The sequence below is a fragment of the Vicugna pacos genome, chromosome 31 (assembly GCF_048564905.1).
Source record: "Vicugna pacos chromosome 31, VicPac4, whole genome shotgun sequence".
Taxonomy (NCBI): Eukaryota; Metazoa; Chordata; class Mammalia; order Artiodactyla; family Camelidae; genus Vicugna; species Vicugna pacos.
In genome coordinates this window covers 9,399,088-9,417,377 of record NC_133017.1, presented here as the reverse complement: position 1 = coordinate 9,417,377, position 18,290 = coordinate 9,399,088, and the positions used below count along the sequence as shown (strand labels likewise).

The window sequence follows — 18,290 nt, the reverse complement described above, 5'->3', positions numbered from 1 at the left end:
GGCACAACCTGGAAAAAGGTACCCACATGGCTCCCTTTCCACGTGCCTTTTCAAGGACAGAAATCTTCCCAGAGCTTTGCAGACAGCTCCCACCGAGCAAGTGCCCACAGGCACTTGTTCTGTGACTGAATTCTTCCAGACAGGTGGTCTGAGGCCCGTCTTTGTTCTGGTCCCAACAGCAGACTTTGGGAATGCCTCCCTGTGTGGCCCAGCCCTCCGCCCTCCCTCACCTACACACCCGCACCGGCCCTGCCCTTCTCACCTTTGGGCTGTGCTTCGGGGGGCTCCTGGCCCTCTACCTGAATCCCCGGGTGGTGGGCCCGGTGCTCCAGGTCAGAGCCGGGGGTGCTGAGCTGCCCCTCAGCCCTGGGCAAGATCCTGGGGAGAGACCTGGGCGACGTCTGGGCAGGAGGCCGTGGTGGTGGGGAGCCCTTCATACCCAGACTCTTCCGGAGCCTGTGCTGGCCTTCCACAGTGTGGCACACCAGCCCCTCACTTGGGGAGCTGGCATGAGTGTCCTGGTTCCCCGGATCCTGCGGTGTCTGGCTCTGCAATGACAGTGACCGGCAGCCGGCCCGGCCCGCAGGTCTCAGAGCCCTGCCTGGCCAGGACCACTCCTGCTTCTGCCCCACTCGACCGTCTGCTGCCTGATCAGACTGGGACCTTGGTCATCTCAGTCACCCGGGAGGCAAGAGACACACCCTAGGGCATGGGCGCCACCTCGGGCAGCAGGGCCCTGCCCCGGTTCTCCACATCCCAGCCAGCCCGCTTGGACCCAGGTTGGTGACGTGATCGGCCCCCCAGGCCTCTGACCCTTCCTCAGCCTGCTCTTGCTTGAGGCAGGACCCCCCCAACATGACTGCCCCACCGCCACCAGTCAGGAAGGGGCTGTGGGGCCACCCGGGTGGGGTCTGAGTGGTGGCCTGGCCTGGGCGGGCCTGCCCTGGGCCTCCCTGTGTTACCTTTCGGTCCCTCTGGCCAAAAGGCCAGAGGCGCCTGGGGTGAGACCCGACCCACTGTCGGCACTGTTGGCAAAGGCCGTTGCTGCGGGCTTTCCGGGGGCCGCGACCTCGGGATCTTGGGATGCAACAAAACATGTCTGAGCTGAGCTGAGTTCACCAGCCAAGTAGGTTGAGAAGTGTCCTTCTCTACACAGCGGGTGCCTGGTGACCTGGGTCCCAAGTTCTGTTGGGCTCTGTTGCCAGGGAAGTGAGGTCACTTCCTGGGGTCCCCTTCCCCAAGCTTCCTCCTTACACAAAGCTCCCCAAGGGCCTCTCTGGGCTGCTGATGGCTCACTTCCCACCCCATGCCATGTCCACCCAGTGACACCAACACGGCCCCTCCTATAGCCCTGGGGAGGCCTGGATGCAGCCAGGGTCACAGCTCTGATGACACAGCTGGCTTCAGACCCAGCTCCCCCGCCAGCAGTGCTGTCACCCTGGACAAGCCACCTGCTTCTCAGGGTCTCCCCAATCCCCCATCGGCGCAGTGGGGATCATTCTGGACCCGGCTTCCTAGGAGAGCCATCATGTCTCTAGAACCACAAACACCTACTGCACCTGTCACCTCTGCGGGCTGGCATCACAGGGAGCTCATGCACAGACTCAGCAAAGGAAGGGCCCCACAGAGGGCTGGTGTGCAGGCCAAGGAGTGTGCAGGCCCAGGACTGTGCAGACGAGGCATTGTGTGGGCCCAGGAGAGGGCAGGCCTAGGAGTGTGCAGGGACAGAAGTGTGCAGGCCCAGGAGTGTGCAGGGCCAGTAGTGTTCAGGCCCCGGAGAGTGCAGGAAAGGTGAGGGCCATCACAGGAGAGGGCAGGGCCAAATGGGGCAGGCCAAGGAGTGTGCAGGACAAGGAGTTTGTAGGCCGAGAAGTATGCGGTCACAGGAGTGAGCAGGCCCAGGTGTGTGCAGTCCTTGGAGTGTGCAGGCCCAGGAGAGGGCATGCCCTGGAATGTGCAGGCCCAGGAGTGTGTAGGTACAGGAGGGAGCAGGCCCAGGAGTTTGCAGACGAAGGAGTGTGTAGGGACAGATGCGAGCAGGCCCTGGAGTGTGCAGCGCCAGGAGTGTGCTGGTCCATGAGAGGGTCGGCCGAAGTGGGGGCTGGCCCGGGATAGGGCATGGCCAGGGGTGTGTAGGTCAAGACTGTGCTTGCCCAGGATTATACAGTCCCAGGAGTGAGCATGTACAGGAGTGTGCAGGCCCAGGAGTGTAGAAGCCCAGGTTTGTGCAGGCCCAGGTGTGCGCAGGTCCAGGAGCATGCAGGCCCAGGTGTGTGCAGTCCCAGGAGAGTGCAGGCCCTGGAGAGGACAGGCCCTCGAATGTGCAGGCCCAGGAGTGTGCAGGCCAAGCAGTGAGCACCCCCAGGAGTGTGTAGGCCCAGGAGTGTACAGGCCCAGGAGTGTGCAGCCCCAGGCGTGTGCAGACTCCGGAGTGTGCAGACACAGGGGTGTGCAGGCCCAGGACTGTACAGGTTAGGGCTGTGCAGGCCTAGCAGTGTCCAGGCCCAGGAGTGTGCAAAATCAGGAGTATACAGGCCCAGGTGTGTTCAGGCTCAAGATTGTGCATGTCCTGGAGTGTGCAGGCCCATGAGTGTGCAATCCAGGAGTGTGCGGGCCCAGTAGTGTGCAAGCCAGGGCCAGAGAAGGCCCATACCAGGGAAGGCCCAGGAGTGTACATATCCAGGGGTGTGCAGGCCCATGAGTGTGCAGGCCCAGAGTGTGCACTCGAGGGATTGTGCGGGCCCAGGAGAGGGCAGGCCCAGCAGTGTGCAGGCCCAGGAGTGTGCAGACACAGGAGGGATCAGTCACAGGAGTGTGCAGATCCAGGAGTATACAGGCCCAGGTGTGTGCAGGCCCAACCTTGTGCAGGCCCAGGAATGTGCAGACAGAGGAGTGTGCAGGCCAAGGAGGGTGCAGGCCCAGGCCAGGGCAGGCCTAAGAGGGTACAGACCCTGGAGTGTGCAGGCCCAGGAGTATGCATGCCCAGGGCTGTGAGTCACAGCAGTGTTCAGGCCCAGGAGTGTGCAGAATCAGGAGTATACAGGCCCAGGTGTGTTCAGGCTCAAGATTGTGCCTGTCCTGGAGTGTGCAGGCCCATGAGTGTGCAATCAAGGAGTGTGCGGGTCCAGTAGTGTGCAAGCCCAGGCCAGAGAAGGCCCATGCCAGGGAAGGCCCAGGAGTGTACAGATCCAGGATTGTGCTGGCCCAGGAGTGTGCATGCGCACGACTGTGCACGCACAAGAGGGAGCAGGCCGAGGAGGGTGCAGTCCCAGGTGTGTGCAGGCACAAGTGGGAGCAGGCCCAGTAGTGTGAAGGCCCAAGAATGTGCAGGTCCTGGAGAGGGCCGGCCGAATAGGGGGCAGGCCCAGGAGAGGGAAGGCCCAGGAGTTTGCAGGCTCTGGAATGTGCACACGAGGATTTGTGCGGACCCAGGAGAGGGCAGGCCCAGGAGTGAGCAGACAGAGGAGTGTACAGGCCCAGGAGTGTGCAGGACCAGGAGTGTGCAGACACTGGAGTGTGCAGAGACAGGAGTGTGCAGGCCCAGGAGTGTGCCGGCACAGGTGGGAACAGGGCTAGGAGTGTGCAGGCATAGATGGGAGCAGGCCCAGGAGTGTACAAGCCCAGGTTTATGCAGGTCCAAGTGTGCGCAGGTCCAGGAGTATGAAGGCCCAGGTGTCTGCTGTCCCAGGAGTGTGCAGGTCCTGAAGTTTGCAGGCCCAGGAGTGTACAAGCCCAGGTTCACGCAGGCCCGAGTGTTCGCAGGTCCAGGAGTATGAAGGCCCAGGTGTCTGCTGTCCCAGGAGTGTGCAGGTCCTGAAGATTGCAGGCCCAGGAGTGTGCAGACAAAGGTGTGTGCAGGCCAAGGAGGGTGTAGGTCCTGGAGTGTACTGGCCCAGGAGTGTGCAGGCCAAGGCGTGTGCAGACTCCGCAGTGTGCAGAGACAGGATTGTGCAGGCCCAAGATTGTACAGGCCTTGGGCTGTGCAGCCCAGCAGTGTTCAGGCCCAGGAGTGTGCAAAATCAGGATTATACAGGCCCAGGTGTGTTCAGGCTAAACATTGTGCATGTCTTGGAGTGTGCAGGCCTATGAGTGTGCAATCCAGGTGTGTGCGGGCCCAACAGTGTGCAAGCCTAGGCCAGAGAAGGCCCATGCACGGAAGGCCCAGGAGTGTACAGATCCAGGAGTGTGCAGGCCCAGGAGTGTGCATGCCCAGGAGTGTGCAGGCACAGGAGGGAGCAGGCCGAGGAGTGTGCAGTGCCAGGTGTGTGCAGGCACAAGTGGGAGCAGGCCCAGTAGTGTACAAGCCCAGGTTTATGCAGGTCCAAGTGTGCGCAGGTCCAGGAGTGTGAAGGCCTAGGTGTCTGCTGTCCCAGGAGTGTGCAGGTCCTGAAGTTTACAGGCCCAGGAGTGTACAAGCCCAGGTTCATGCAGGCCCGAGTGTTCGCAGGTCCAGGAGTATGAAGGCCCAGGTGTCTGCTGTCCCAGAAATGTGCAGGTCCTGAAGATTGCAGGCCCAGGAGTGTGCAGACAAAGGTGTGTGCAGGCCAAGGAGGGTGTAGGTCCTGGAGTGTACAGGCCCAGGAGTGTGCAGGCCAAGGCGTGTGCAGACTCCGCAGTGTGCAGAGACAGGATTGTGCAGGCCCAAGATTGTACAGGCCTTGGGCTGTGCAGCCCAGCATTGTTCAGGCCCAGGAGTGTGCAAAATCAGGATTATACAGGCCCAGGTGTGTTCAGGCTAAACATTGTGCATGTCTTGGAGTGTGCAGGCCTATGAGTGTGCAATCCAGGTGTGTGCGGGCCCAACAGTGTGCAAGCCTAGGCCAGAGAAGGCCCATGCAGGGAAGGCCCAGGAGTGTACAGATCCAGGAGTGTGCAGGCCCAGGAGTGTGCATGCCCAGGAGTGTGCAGGCACAGGAGGGAGCAGGCCGAGGAGTGTGCAGTGCCAGGTGTGTGCAGGCACAAGTGGGAGCAGGCCCAGTAGTGTGAAGGCCCAAGAATGTGCAGGTCCTGGAGAGGGCCGGCCGAATAGGGGGCAGGCCCAGGAGAGGGAAGGCCCAGGAGTTTGCAGGCTCTGGAATGTGCACACGAGGATTTGTGCGGACCCAGGAGAGGGCAGGCCCAGGAGTGAGCAGACAGAGGAGTGTACAGGCCCAGGAGTGTGCAGGACCAGGAGTGTGCAGACACTGGAGTGTGCAGAGACAGGAGTGTGCAGGCCCAGGAGTGTGCCGGCACAGGTGGGAACAGGGCTAGGAGTGTGCAGGCATAGATGGGAGCAGGCCCAGGAGTGTACAAGCCCAGGTTTATGCAGGTCCAAGTGTGCGCAGGTCCAGGAGTATGAAGGCCCAGGTGTCTGCTGTCCCAGGAGTGTGCAGGTCCTGAAGTTTGCAGGCCCAGGAGTGTACAAGCCCAGGTTCATGCAGGCCCGAGTGTTCGCAGGTCCAGGAGTATGAAGGCCTAGGTGTCTGCTGTCCCAGGAGTGTGCAGGTCCTGAAGTTTGCAGGCCCAGGAGTGTACAAGCCCAGGTTCATGCAGGCCCGAGTGTTCGCAGGTCCAGGAGTATGAAGGCCCAGGTGTCTGCTGTCCCAGGAGTGTGCAGGTCCTGAAGATTGCAGGCCCAGGAGTGTGCAGACAAAGGTGTGTGCAGGCCAAGGAGGGTGTAGGTCCTGGAGTGTACAGGCCCAGGAGTGTGCAGGCCAAGGTGTGTGCAGACTCCGCAGTGTGCAGAGACAGGATTGTGCAGGCCCAAGATTGTACAGGCCTTGGGCTGTGCAGCCCAGCAGTGTTCAGGCCCAGGAGTGTGCAAAATCAGGATTATACAGGCCCAGGTGTGTTCAGGCTAAACATTGTGCATGTCTTGGAGTGTGCAGGCCTATGAGTGTTCAATCCAGGTGTGTGGGGGCCCAACAGTGTGCAAGCCTAGGCCAGAGAAGGCCCATGCAGGGAAGGCCCAGGAGTGTACAGATCCAGGAGTGTGCAGGCCCAGGAGTGTGCATGCCCAGGAGTGTGCAGGCACAGGAGGGAGCAGGCCGAGGAGTGTGCAGTGCCAGGTGTTTGCAGGCACAAGTGGGAGCAGGCCCAGTAGTGTGAAGGCCCAAGAATGTGCAGGTCCTGGAGAGGGCCGGCCGAATAGGGGGCAGGCCCAGGAGAGGGAAGGCCCAGGAGTTTGCAGGCTCTGGAATGTGCACACGAGGATTTGTGCGGACCCAGGAGAGGGCAGGCCCAGGAGTGAGCAGACAGAGGAGTGTACAGGCCCAGGAGTGTGCAGGACCAGGAGTGTGCAGACACTGGAGTGTGCAGAGACAGGAGTGTGCAGGCCCAGGAGTGTGCCGGCACAGGTGGGAACAGGGCTAGGAGTGTGCAGGCATAGATGGGAGCAGGCCCAGGAGTGTACAAGCCCAGGTTTATGCAGGTCCAAGTGTGCGCAGGTCCAGGAGTGTGAAGGCCCAGGTGTCTGCTGTCCCAGGAGTGTGCAGGTCCTGAAGTTTGCAGGCCCAGGAGTGTGCTGACACAGTAGGGATCAGTCACAGGAGTGTGCAGGTCCAGGAGTGTGCCAGCCCAGGTGTGTGCAGGCCCAACATTGTGCAGTTCCAGGAGTGTGCAGGCCCAGGTATGTGCAGGCCCAGGCCATGGCAGGCCCAGGAGGGTACAGACCCTGGAGTGTGCAGACCCAGGAGTATGCATGCCCAGGGCTGTGAGGCCCAGCATTTTTCAGGCCCTGGAGTGTACAGAATCAGGTGTATACAGGCCAAGGTGTGTTAATGCCCAAGATTGTGCAGGTCCTGTTGTGTGCAGACCCATGAGTGTGCAGTTCGAGCAGTGTGCAGGCCCAGTAGTGTTCAGGCCCAGGAGTGTGCAAAATCAGGAGTATACAGGTCCAGGTGTGTTCAGGCTCAAGATTGTACATGTCCTGGAGTGTGCAGGCCCATGAGTGTGCAATCCAGGAGTGTGCAGGCCCAGTAGTGTGCAAGCCAGGGCCAGAGAAGGCCCATGCCAGGGAAGGCCCAGGAGTGTACAGATCCAGGAGTGTGCAGGCCCAGGAGTGTGCATGCCCAGGAGTGTCCAGAGGAGGGTTTTGAGGCCGTGGTGGGATGTACTTCACAGGCATAAATAGCGTGAAGAGCATAAAACTACATGATAGTGATGGTCGGACAGCATGGGAATGCACTTAATGTTCCTGAAATGCACAATTTAAAAGGGAAAAAAATCTGTATTTTATTAAAGGAGGTGGAAAATTGAAAAATATAGGATGCCATAAATGATGTAAAACAAATAACCTAAACTAAAGAAAAACAAAACAAAAGCAAATTCAGGGGTAGGGAAGTCAACTTCGGGTAGGGGAGGGGATTTATGGTGGGATTTTGGAGAAGGTGTAGGAGGGTGCAGAGGGGCACAGCCCTAGTGGGTGATGATGCCTAAAATGGTTCTCCACTGCCCAGCGGCCCAGGTGCAGGTGCAGGAACTGCAGGCTTCTCAGGAGCAGCAAGATCAGCAGGAGCAGCAGGCTCTTCAGGAGTGGCAAGATCAGCAGGAGCTGCAGGCTCTTCAGGAGTGGCAAGATCAGCAGGAGCGGCAGGCTCTTCAGGAGCTGCAGGCTCTTCAGGATCGGCTAGATCAGCAGGAACGGCAGGTTCTTCAGGAGCGGCTAGATCAGCAGGAATGGCGGGCTCTTCAGGAGTGTCTAGATCAGCAGGAACGGCAGGCGCTTCAGGAGCGGCGGGCTCTTCAGGAATGGCAGGCTCTTCAGGAGCCGTGGGCTCTTCAGGAGCGGCTAGATCAGCAGGAGAGGCAGGCTCTTCAGGAGAGGCAGGCTCTTCAGGAGCGGCTAGATCAGCAGGAGAGGCAGGCTCTTCAGGAGCGGCGGGCTCTTCAGGATCGGCTAGATCAGCAGGAACGGCGGGCTCTTCAGGAGCAGCTAGATCAGCAGGAATGGCAGGCTCTTCATATGCAGTTGGAGCAGCAGGATCTTCATGTTCAGCAGGAGCAGCTGGAGGGTGTTCGCGTTCTCCTGCTGGACCCTGGTGGTCCTGTTTTTGTTCTCTGGCGTCTTCCCCTGCCCCTGCCTGCTCTGGACCTGTAACTGTTGGATGTGGAGAGAGCTTTAAGTCTAGTGGTTTTGCTCAGGCACAACCTGGAAAAAGGTACCCACATGGCTCCCTTTCCACGTGCCTTTTCAAGGACAGAAATCTTCCCAGAGCTTTGCAGACAGCTCCCACCGAGCAAGTGCCCACAGGCACTTGTTCTGTGACTGAATTCTTCCAGACAGGTGGTCTGAGGCCCGTCTTTGTTCTGGTCCCAACAGCAGACTTTGGGAATGCCTCCCTGTGTGGCCCAGCCCTCCGCCCTCCCTCACCTACACACCCGCACCGGCCCTGCCCTTCTCACCTTTGGGCTGTGCTTCGGGGGGCTCCTGGCCCTCTACCTGAATCCCCGGGTGGTGGGCCCGGTGCTCCAGGTCAGAGCCGGGGGTGCTGAGCTGCCCCTCAGCCCTGGGCAAGATCCTGGGGAGAGACCTGGGCGACGTCTGGGCAGGAGGCCGTGGTGGTGGGGAGCCCTTCATACCCAGACTCTTCCGGAGCCTGTGCTGGCCTTCCACAGTGTGGCACACCAGCCCCTCACTTGGGGAGCTGGCATGAGTGTCCTGGTTCCCTGGATCCTGCGGTGTCTGGCTCTGCAATGACAGTGACCGGCAGCCGGCCCGGCCCGCAGGTCTCAGAGCCCTGCCTGGCCAGGACCACTCCTGCTTCTGCCCCACTCGACCGTCTGCTGCCTGATCAGACTGGGACCTTGGTCATCTCAGTCACCCGGGAGGCAAGAGACACACCCTAGGGCATGGGCGCCACCTCGGGCAGCAGGGCCCTGCCCCGGTTCTCCACATCCCAGCCAGCCCGCTTGGACCCAGGTTGGTGACGTGATCGGCCCCCCAGGCCTCTGACCCTTCCTCAGCCTGCTCTTGCTTGAGGCAGGACCCCCCCAACATGACTGCCCCACCGCCACCAGTCAGGAAGGGGCTGTGGGGCCACCCGGGTGGGGTCTGAGTGGTGGCCTGGCCTGGGCGGGCCTGCCCTGGGCCTCCCTGTGTTACCTTTCGGTCCCTCTGGCCAAAAGGCCAGAGGCGCCTGGGGTGAGACCCGACCCACTGTCGGCACTGTTGGCAAAGGCCGTTGCTGCGGGCTTTCCGGGGGCCGCGACCTCGGGATCTTGGGATGCAACAAAACATGTCTGAGCTGAGCTGAGTTCACCAGCCAAGTAGGTTGAGAAGTGTCCTTCTCTACACAGCGGGTGCCTGGTGACCTGGGTCCCAAGTTCTGTTGGGCTCTGTTGCCAGGGAAGTGAGGTCACTTCCTGGGGTCCCCTTCCCCAAGCTTCCTCCTTACACAAAGCTCCCCAAGGGCCTCTCTGGGCTGCTGATGGCTCACTTCCCACCCCATGCCATGTCCACCCAGTGACACCAACACGGCCCCTCCTATAGCCCTGGGGAGGCCTGGATGCAGCCAGGGTCACAGCTCTGATGACACAGCTGGCTTCAGACCCAGCTCCCCCGCCAGCAGTGCTGTCACCCTGGACAAGCCACCTGCTTCTCAGGGTCTCCCCAATCCCCCATCGGCGCAGTGGGGATCATTCTGGACCCGGCTTCCTAGGAGAGCCATCATGTCTCTAGAACCACAAACACCTACTGCACCTGTCACCTCTGCGGGCTGGCATCACAGGGAGCTCATGCACAGACTCAGCAAAGGAAGGGCCCCACAGAGGGCTGGTGTGCAGGCCAAGGAGTGTGCAGGCCCAGGACTGTGCAGACGAGGCATTGTGTGGGCCCAGGAGAGGGCAGGCCTAGGAGTGTGCAGGGACAGAAGTGTGCAGGCCCAGGAGTGTGCAGGGCCAGTAGTGTTCAGGCCCCGGAGAGTGCAGGAAAGGTGAGGGCCATCACAGGAGAGGGCAGGGCCAAATGGGGCAGGCCAAGGAGTGTGCAGGACAAGGAGTTTGTAGGCCGAGGAGTATGCGGTCACAGGAGTGAGCAGGCCCAGGTGTGTGCAGTCCTTGGAGTGTGCAGGCCCAGGAGAGGGCATGCCCTGGAATGTGCAGGCCCAGGAGTGTGTAGGTACAGGAGGGAGCAGGCCCAGGAGTTTGCAGACGAAGGAGTGTGTAGGGACAGATGCGAGCAGGCCCTGGAGTGTGCAGCGCCAGGAGTGTGCTGGTCCATGAGAGGGTCGGCCGAAGTGGGGGCTGGCCCGGGATAGGGCATGGCCAGGGGTGTGTAGGTCAAGACTGTGCTTGCCCAGGATTATACAGTCCCAGGAGTGAGCATGTACAGGAGTGTGCAGGCCCAGGAGTGTAGAAGCCCAGGTTTGTGCAGGCCCAGGTGTGCGCAGGTCCAGGAGCATGCAGGCCCAGGTGTGTGCAGTCCCAGGAGAGTGCAGGCCCTGGAGAGGACAGGCCCTCGAATGTGCAGGCCCAGGAGTGTGCAGGCCAAGCAGTGAGCACCCCCAGGAGTGTGTAGGCCCAGGAGTGTACAGGCCCAGGAGTGTGCAGCCCCAGGCGTGTGCAGACTCCGGAGTGTGCAGACACAGGGGTGTGCAGGCCCAGGACTGTACAGGTTAGGGCTGTGCAGGCCTAGCAGTGTCCAGGCCCAGGAGTGTGCAAAATCAGGAGTATACAGGCCCAGGTGTGTTCAGGCTCAAGATTGTGCATGTCCTGGAGTGTGCAGGCCCATGAGTGTGCAATCCAGGAGTGTGCGGGCCCAGTAGTGTGCAAGCCAGGGCCAGAGAAGGCCCATACCAGGGAAGGCCCAGGAGTGTACATATCCAGGGGTGTGCAGGCCCATGAGTGTGCAGGCCCAGAGTGTGCACTCGAGGGATTGTGCGGGCCCAGGAGAGGGCAGGCCCAGCAGTGTGCAGGCCCAGGAGTGTGCAGACACAGGAGGGATCAGTCACAGGAGTGTGCAGATCCAGGAGTATACAGGCCCAGGTGTGTGCAGGCCCAACCTTGTGCAGGCCCAGGAATGTGCAGACAGAGGAGTGTGCAGGCCAAGGAGGGTGCAGGCCCAGGCCAGGGCAGGCCTAAGAGGGTACAGACCCTGGAGTGTGCAGGCCCAGGAGTATGCATGCCCAGGGCTGTGAGTCCCAGCAGTGTTCAGGCCCAGGAGTGTGCAGAATCAGGAGTATACAGGCCCAGGTGTGTTCAGGCTCAAGATTGTGCCTGTCCTGGAGTGTGCAGGCCCATGAGTGTGCAATCAAGGAGTGTGCGGGTCCAGTAGTGTGCAAGCCCAGGCCAGAGAAGGCCCATGCCAGGGAAGGCCCAGGAGTGTACAGATCCAGGATTGTGCTGGCCCAGGAGTGTGCATGCGCAGGACTGTGCACGCACAAGAGGGAGCAGGCCGAGGAGGGTGCAGTCCCAGGTGTGTGCAGGCACAAGTGGGAGCAGGCCCAGTAGTGTGAAGGCCCAAGAATGTGCAGGTCCTGGAGAGGGCCGGCCGAATAGGGGGCAGGCCCAGGAGAGGGAAGGCCCAGGAGTTTGCAGGCTCTGGAATGTGCACACGAGGATTTGTGCGGACCCAGGAGAGGGCAGGCCCAGGAGTGAGCAGACAGAGAAGTGTACAGGCCCAGGAGTGTGCAGGACCAGGAGTGTGCAGACACTGGAGTGTGCAGAGACAGGAGTGTGCAGGCACAGGAGTGTGCCGGCACAGGTGGGAACAGGGCTAGGAGTGTGCAGGCATAGATGGGAGCAGGCCCAGGAGTGTACAAGCCCAGGTTTATGCAGGTCCAAGTGTGCGCAGGTCCAGGAGTATGAAGGCCCAGGTGTCTGCTGTCCCAGGAGTGTGCAGGTCCTGAAGTTTGCAGGCCCAGGAGAGTACAAGCCCAGGTTCACGCAGGCCCGAGTGTTCGCAGGTCCAGGAGTATGAAGGCCCAGGTGTCTGCTGTCCCAGGAGTGTGCAGGTCCTGAAGATTGCAGGCCCAGGAGTGTGCAGACAAAGGTGTGTGCAGGCCAAGGAGGGTGTAGGTCCTGGAGTGTACAGGCCCAGGAGTGTGCAGGCCAAGGTGTGTGCAGACTCCGCAGTGTGCAGAGACAGGATTGTGCAGGCCCAAGATTGTACAGGCCTTGGGCTGTGCAGCCCAGCAGTGTTCAGGCCCAGGAGTGTGCAAAATCAGGATTATACAGGCCCAGGTGTGTTCAGGCTAAACATTGTGCATGTCTTGGAGTGTGCAGGCCTATGAGTGTGCAATCCAGGTGTGTGCGGGCCCAACAGTGTGCAAGCCTAGGCCAGAGAAGGCCCATGCAGGGAAGGCCCAGGAGTGTACAGATCCAGGAGTGTGCAGGCCCAGGAGTGTGCATGCCCAGGAGTGTGCAGGCACAGGAGGGAGCAGGCCGAGGAGTGTGCAGTGCCAGGTGTGTGCAGGCACAAGTGGGAGCAGGCCCAGTAGTGTGAAGGCCCAAGAATGTGCAGGTCCTGGAGAGGGCCGGCCGAATAGGGGGCAGGCCCAGGAGAGGGAAGGCCCAGGAATTTGCAGGCTCTGGAATGTGCACACGAGGATTTGTGCGGACCCAGGAGAGGGCAGGCCCAGGAGTGAGCAGACAGAGGAGTGTACAGGCCCAGGAGTGTTCAGGACCAGGAGTGTGCAGACACTGGAGTGTGCAGAGACAGGAGTGTGCAGGCCCAGGAGTGTGCCGGCACAGGTGGGAACATGGCTAGGATTGTGCAGGCATAGATGGGAGCAGGCCCAGGAGTGTACAAGCCCAGGTTTATGCAGGACCAAGTGTGCGCAGGTCCAGGAGTGTGAAGGCCCAGGTGTCTGCTGTCCCAGGAGTGTGCAGGTCCTTAAGATTGCAGGCCCAGGAGTGTACAAGCCCAGGTTCATGCAGGCCCGAGTGTTCGCAGGTCCAGGAGTATGAAGGCCCAGGTGTCTGCTGTCCCAGGAGTGTGCAGGTCCTGAAGATTGCAGGCCCAGGAGTGTGCAGACAAAGGTGTGTGCAGGCCAAGGAGGGTGTAGGTCCTGGAGTGTGCAGGCCAAGGCGTGTGCAGACTCCGCAGTGTGCAGAGACAGGATTGTGCAGGCCCAAGATTGTACAGGCCTTGGGCTGTGCAGCCCAGCAGTGTTCAGGCCCAGGAGTGTGCAAAATCAGGATTATACAGGCCCAGGTGTGTTCAGGCTAAACATTGTGCATGTCTTGGAGTGTGCAGGCCTATGAGTGTGCAATCCAGGTGTGTGCGGGCCCAACAGTGTGCAAGCCTAGGCCAGAGAAGGCCCATGCAGGGAAGGCCCAGGAGTGTACAGATCCAGGAGTGTGCAGGCCCAGGAGTGTGCATGCCCAGGAGTGTGCAGGCACAGGAGGGAGCAGGCCGAGGAGTGTGCAGTGCCAGGTGTGTGCAGGCACAAGTGGGAGCAGGCCCAGTAGTGTGAAGGCCCAAGAATGTGCAGGTCCTGGAGAGGGCCGGCCGAATAGGGGGCAGGCCCAGGAGAGGGAAGGCCCAGGAGTTTGCAGGCTCTGGAATGTGCACACGAGGATTTGTGCGGACCCAGGAGAGGGCAGGCCCAGGAGTGAGCAGACAGAGGAGTGTACAGGCCCAGGAGTGTGCAGGACCAGGAGTGTGCAGACACTGGAGTGTGCAGAGACAGGAGTGTGCAGGCCCAGGAGTGTGCCGGCACAGGTGGGAACAGGGCTAGGAGTGTGCAGGCATAGATGGGAGCAGGCCCAGGAGTGTACAAGCCCAGGTTTATGCAGGTCCAAGTGTGCGCACGTCCAGGAGTATGAAGGCCCAGGTGTCTGCTGTCCCAGGAGTGTGCAGGTCCTGAAGTTTGCAGGCCCAGGAGTGTGCTGACACAGTAGGGATCAGTCACAGGAGTGTGCAGGTCCAGGAGTGTGCCGGCCCAGGTGTGTGCAGGCCCAACATTGTGCAGTCCCAGGAGTGTGCAGGCCCAGGACATGGCAGGCCCAGGAGGGTACAGACCCTGGAGTGTGCAGACCCAGGAGTATGCATGCCCAGGGCTGTGAGGCCCAGCATTTTTCAGGCCCTGGAGTGTACAGAATCAGGTGTATACAGGCCAAGGTGTGTTAATGCCCAAGATTGTGCAGGTCCTGTTGTGTGCAGACCCATGAGTGTGCAGTTCGAGCAGTGTGCAGGCCCAGTAGTGTTCAGGCCCAGGAGTGTGCAAAATCAGGAGTATACAGGTCCAGGTGTGTTCAGGCTCAAGATTGTGCATGTCCTGGAGTGTGCAGGCCCATGAGTGTGCAATCCAGGAGTGTGCAGGCCCAGTAGTGTGCAAGCCAGGGCCAGAGAAGGCCCATGCCAGGGAAGGCCCAGGAGTGTACAGATCCAGGAGTGTGCAGGCCCAGGAGTGTGCATGCCCAGGAGTGTCCAGAGGAGGGTTTTGAGGCCGTGGTGGGATGTACTTCACAGGCATAAATAGCGTGAAGAGCATAAAACTACATGATAGTGATGGTCGGACAGCATGGGAATGCACTTAATGTTCCTGAAATGCACAATTTAAAAGGGAAAAAAATCTGTATTTTATTAAAGGAGGTGGAAAATTGAAAAATATAGGATGCCATAAATGATGTAAAACAAATAACCTAAACTAAAGAAAAACAAAACAAAAGCAAATTCAGGGGTAGGGAAGTCAACTTCGGGTAGGGGAGGGGATTTATGGTGGGATTTTGGAGAAGGTGTAGGAGGGTGCAGAGGGGCACAGCCCTAGTGGGTGATGATGCCTAAAATGGTTCTCCACTGCCCAGCGGCCCAGGTGCAGGTGCAGGAACTGCAGGCTTCTCAGGAGCAGCAAGATCAGCAGGAGCAGCAGGCTCTTCAGGAGTGGCAAGATCAGCAGGAGCTGCAGGCTCTTCAGGAGTGGCAAGATCAGCAGGAGCTGCAGGCTCTTCAGGAGTGGCAAGATCAGCAGGAGCGGCAGGCTCTTCAGGAGCTGCAGGCTCTTCAGGATCGGCTAGATCAGCAGGAACGGCAGGTTCTTCAGGAGCGGCTAGATCAGCAGGAATGGCGGGCTCTTCAGGAGTGTCTAGATCAGCAGGAACGGCAGGCGCTTCAGGAGCGGCGGGCTCTTCAGGAATGGCAGGCTCTTCAGGAGCCGTGGGCTCTTCAGGAGCGGCTAGATCAGCAGGAGCGGCAGGCTCTTCAGGAGAGGCAGGCTCTTCAGGAGCGGCTAGATCAGCAGGAGCGGCAGGCTCTTCAGGAGAGGCAGGCTCTTCAGGAGCAGCTAGATCAGGAGGAATGGCAGGCTCTTCATATACAGTTGGAGCAGCAGGATCTTCATGTTCAGCAGGAGCAGCTGGAGGGAGTTCGCGTTCTCCTGCTGGACCCTGGTGGTCCTGTTTTTGTTCTCTGGCGTCTTCCCCTGCCCCTGCCTGCTCTGGACCTGTAACTGTTGGATGTGGAGAGAGCTTTAAGTCTAGTGGTTGTGCTCAGGCACAACCTGGAAAAAGGTACCCACATGGCTCCCTTTCCACGTGCCTTTTCAAGGACAGAAATCTTCCCAGAGCTTTGCAGACAGCTCCCACCGAGCAAGTGCCCACAGGCACTTGTTCTGTGACTGAATTCTTCCAGACAGGTGGTCTGAGGCCCGTCTTTGTTCTGGTCCCAACAGCAGACTTTGGGAATGCCTCCCTGTGTGGCCCAGCCCTCCGCCCTCCCTCACCTACACACCCGCACCGGCCCTGCCCTTCTCACCTTTGGGCTGTGCTTCGGGGGGCTCCTGGCCCTCTACCTGAATCCCCGGGTGGTGGGCCCGGTGCTCCAGGTCAGAGCCGGGGGTGCTGAGCTGCCCCTCAGCCCTGGGCAAGATCCTGGGGAGAGACCTGGGCGACGTCTGGGCAGGAGGCCGTGGTGGTGGGGAGCCCTTCATACCCAGACTCTTCCGGAGCCTGTGCTGGCCTTCCACAGTGTGGCACACCAGCCCCTCACTTGGGGAGCTGGCATGAGTGTCCTGGTTCCCCGGATCCTGCGGTGTCTGGCTCTGCAATGACAGTGACCGGCAGCCGGCCCGGCCCGCAGGTCTCAGAGCCCTGCCTGGCCAGGACCACTCCTGCTTCTGCCCCACTCGACCGTCTGCTGCCTGATCAGACTGGGACCTTGGTCATCTCAGTCACCCGGGAGGCAAGAGACACACCCTAGGGCATGGGCGCCACCTCGGGCAGCAGGGCCCTGCCCCGGTTCTCCACATCCCAGCCAGCCCGCTTGGACCCAGGTTGGTGACGTGATCGGCCCCCCAGGCCTCTGACCCTTCCTCAGCCTGCTCTTGCTTGAGGCAGGACCCCCCCAACATGACTGCCCCACCGCCACCAGTCAGGAAGGGGCTGTGGGGCCACCCGGGTGGGGTCTGAGTGGTGGCCCGGCCTGGGCGGGCCTGCCCTGGGCCTCCCTGTGTTACCTTTCGGTCCCTCTGGCCAAAAGGCCAGAGGCGCCTGGGGTGAGACCCGACCCACTGTCGGCACTGTTGGCAAAGGCCGTTGCTGCGGGCTTTCCGGGGGCCGCGACCTCGGGATCTTGGGATGCAACAAAACATGTCTGAGCTGAGCTGAGTTCACCAGCCAAGTAGGTTGAGAAGTGTCCTTCTCTACACAGCGGGTGCCTGGTGACCTGGGTCCCAAGTTCTGTTGGGCTCTGTTGCCAGGGAAGTGAGGTCACTTCCTGGGGTCCCCTTCCCCAAGCTTCCTCCTTACACAAAGCTCCCCAAGGGCCTCTCTGGGCTGCTGATGGCTCACTTCCCACCCCATGCCATGTCCACCCAGTGACACCAACACGGCCCCTCCTATAGCCCTGGGGAGGCCTGGATGCAGCCAGGGTCACAGCTCTGATGACACAGCTGGCTTCAGACCCAGCTCCCCCGCCAGCAGTGCTGTCACCCTGGACAAGCCACCTGCTTCTCAGGGTCTCCCCAATCCCCCATCGGCGCAGTGGGGATCATTCTGGACCCGGCTTCCTAGGAAAGCCATCATGTCTCTAGAACCACAAACACCTACTGCACCTGTCACCTCTGCGGGCTGGCATCACAGGGAGCTCATGCACAGACTCAGCAAAGGAAGGGCCCCACAGAGGGCTGGTGTGCAGGCCAAGGAGTGTGCAGGCCCAGGACTGTGCAGACGAGGCATTGTGTGGGCCCAGGAGAGGGCAGGCCTAGGAGTGTGCAGGGACAGAAGTGTGCAGGCCCAGGAGTGTGCAGGGCCAGTAGTGTTCAGGCCCCGGAGAGTGCAGGAAAGGTGAGGGCCATCACAGGAGAGGGCAGGGCCAAATGGGGCAGGCCAAGGAGTGTGCAGGACAAGGAGTTTGTAGGCCGAGGAGTATGCGGTCACAGGAGTGAGCAGGCCCAGGTGTGTGCAGTCCTTGGAGTGTGCAGGCCCAGGAGAGGGCATGCCCTGGAATGTGCAGGCCCAGGAGTGTGTAGGTACAGGAGGGAGCAGGCCCAGGAGTTTGCAGACGAAGGAGTGTGTAGGGACAGATGCGAGCAGGCCCTGGAGTGTGCAGCGCCAGGAGTGTGCTGGTCCATGAGAGGGTCGGCCGAAGTGGGGGCTGGCCCGGGATAGGGCATGGCCAGGGGTGTGTAGGTCAAGACTGTGCTTGCCCAGGATTATACAGTCCCAGGAGTGAGCATGTACAGGAGTGTGCAGGCCCAGGAGTGTAGAAGCCCAGGTTTGTGCAGGCCCAGGTGTGCGCAGGTCCAGGAGCATGCAGGCCCAGGTGTGTGCAGTCCCAGGAGAGTGCAGGCCCTGGAGAGGACAGGCCCTCGAATGTGCAGGCCCAGGAGTGTGCAGGCCAAGCAGTGAGCACCCCCAGGAGTGTGTAGGCCCAGGAGTGTACAGGCCCAGGAGTGTGCAGCCCCAGGCGTGTGCAGACTCCGGAGTGTGCAGACACAGGGGTGTGCAGGCCCAGGACTGTACAGGTTAGGGCTGTGCAGGCCTAGCAGTGTCCAGGCCCAGGAGTGTGCAAAATCAGGAGTATACAGGCCCAGGTGTGTTCAGGCTCAAGATTGTGCATGTCCTGGAGTGTGCAGGCCCATGAGTGTGCAATCCAGGAGTGTGCGGGCCCAGTAGTGTGCAAGCCAGGGCCAGAGAAGGCCCATACCAGGGAAGGCCCAGGAGTGTACATATCCAGGGGTGTGCAGGCCCATGAGTGTGCAGGCCCAGAGTGTGCACTCGAGGGATTGTGCGGGCCCAGGAGAGGGCAGGCCCAGCAGTGTGCAGGCCCAGGAGTGTGCAGACACAGGAGGGATCAGTCACAGGAGTGTGCAGATCCAGGAGTATACAGGCCCAGGTGTGTGCAGGCCCAACCTTGTGCAGGCCCAGGAATG

The 18,290-nt window shown here is 60.6% G+C and overlaps 1 protein-coding gene across 1 annotated transcript; it reads left to right on the top strand.

Annotated features, from left to right (window-relative positions):
• The first annotated feature begins 435 nt into the window (after positions 1 to 435).
• Positions 436 to 15,153, top strand: LOC140690595 (uncharacterized). The gene is made up of 4 exons (XM_072952462.1): positions 436 to 779; positions 7,437 to 7,789; positions 14,793 to 15,112; positions 15,144 to 15,153. The coding sequence occupies exons 1-4, from the start codon at positions 710 to 712 to the stop codon at positions 15,151 to 15,153; spliced, it is 753 nt and encodes a 250-aa protein (XP_072808563.1). The 5' UTR covers positions 436 to 709.
• The last annotated feature ends 3,137 nt before the right edge of the window (positions 15,154 to 18,290 follow it).

What these genes read in the sequence shown, in the direction of transcription:
- LOC140690595 (XM_072952462.1), top strand. Translation starts at nt 710, where the DNA reads ATGGGCGCCACCTCGGGCAGCAGGGCCCTGCCCCGGTTCTCCACATCC. An exon ending in GCCAGCCCGCTTGGACCCAG is followed by an intron (nt 780 to 7,436) that starts GTTGGTGACGTG and finishes TCCACTGCCCAG; the next exon opens with CGGCCCAGGTGCAGGTGCAG. An exon ending in TAGATCAGCAGGAGAGGCAG is followed by an intron (nt 7,790 to 14,792) that starts GCTCTTCAGGAG and finishes CAGGAGCAGCAG; the next exon opens with GCTCTTCAGGAGTGGCAAGA.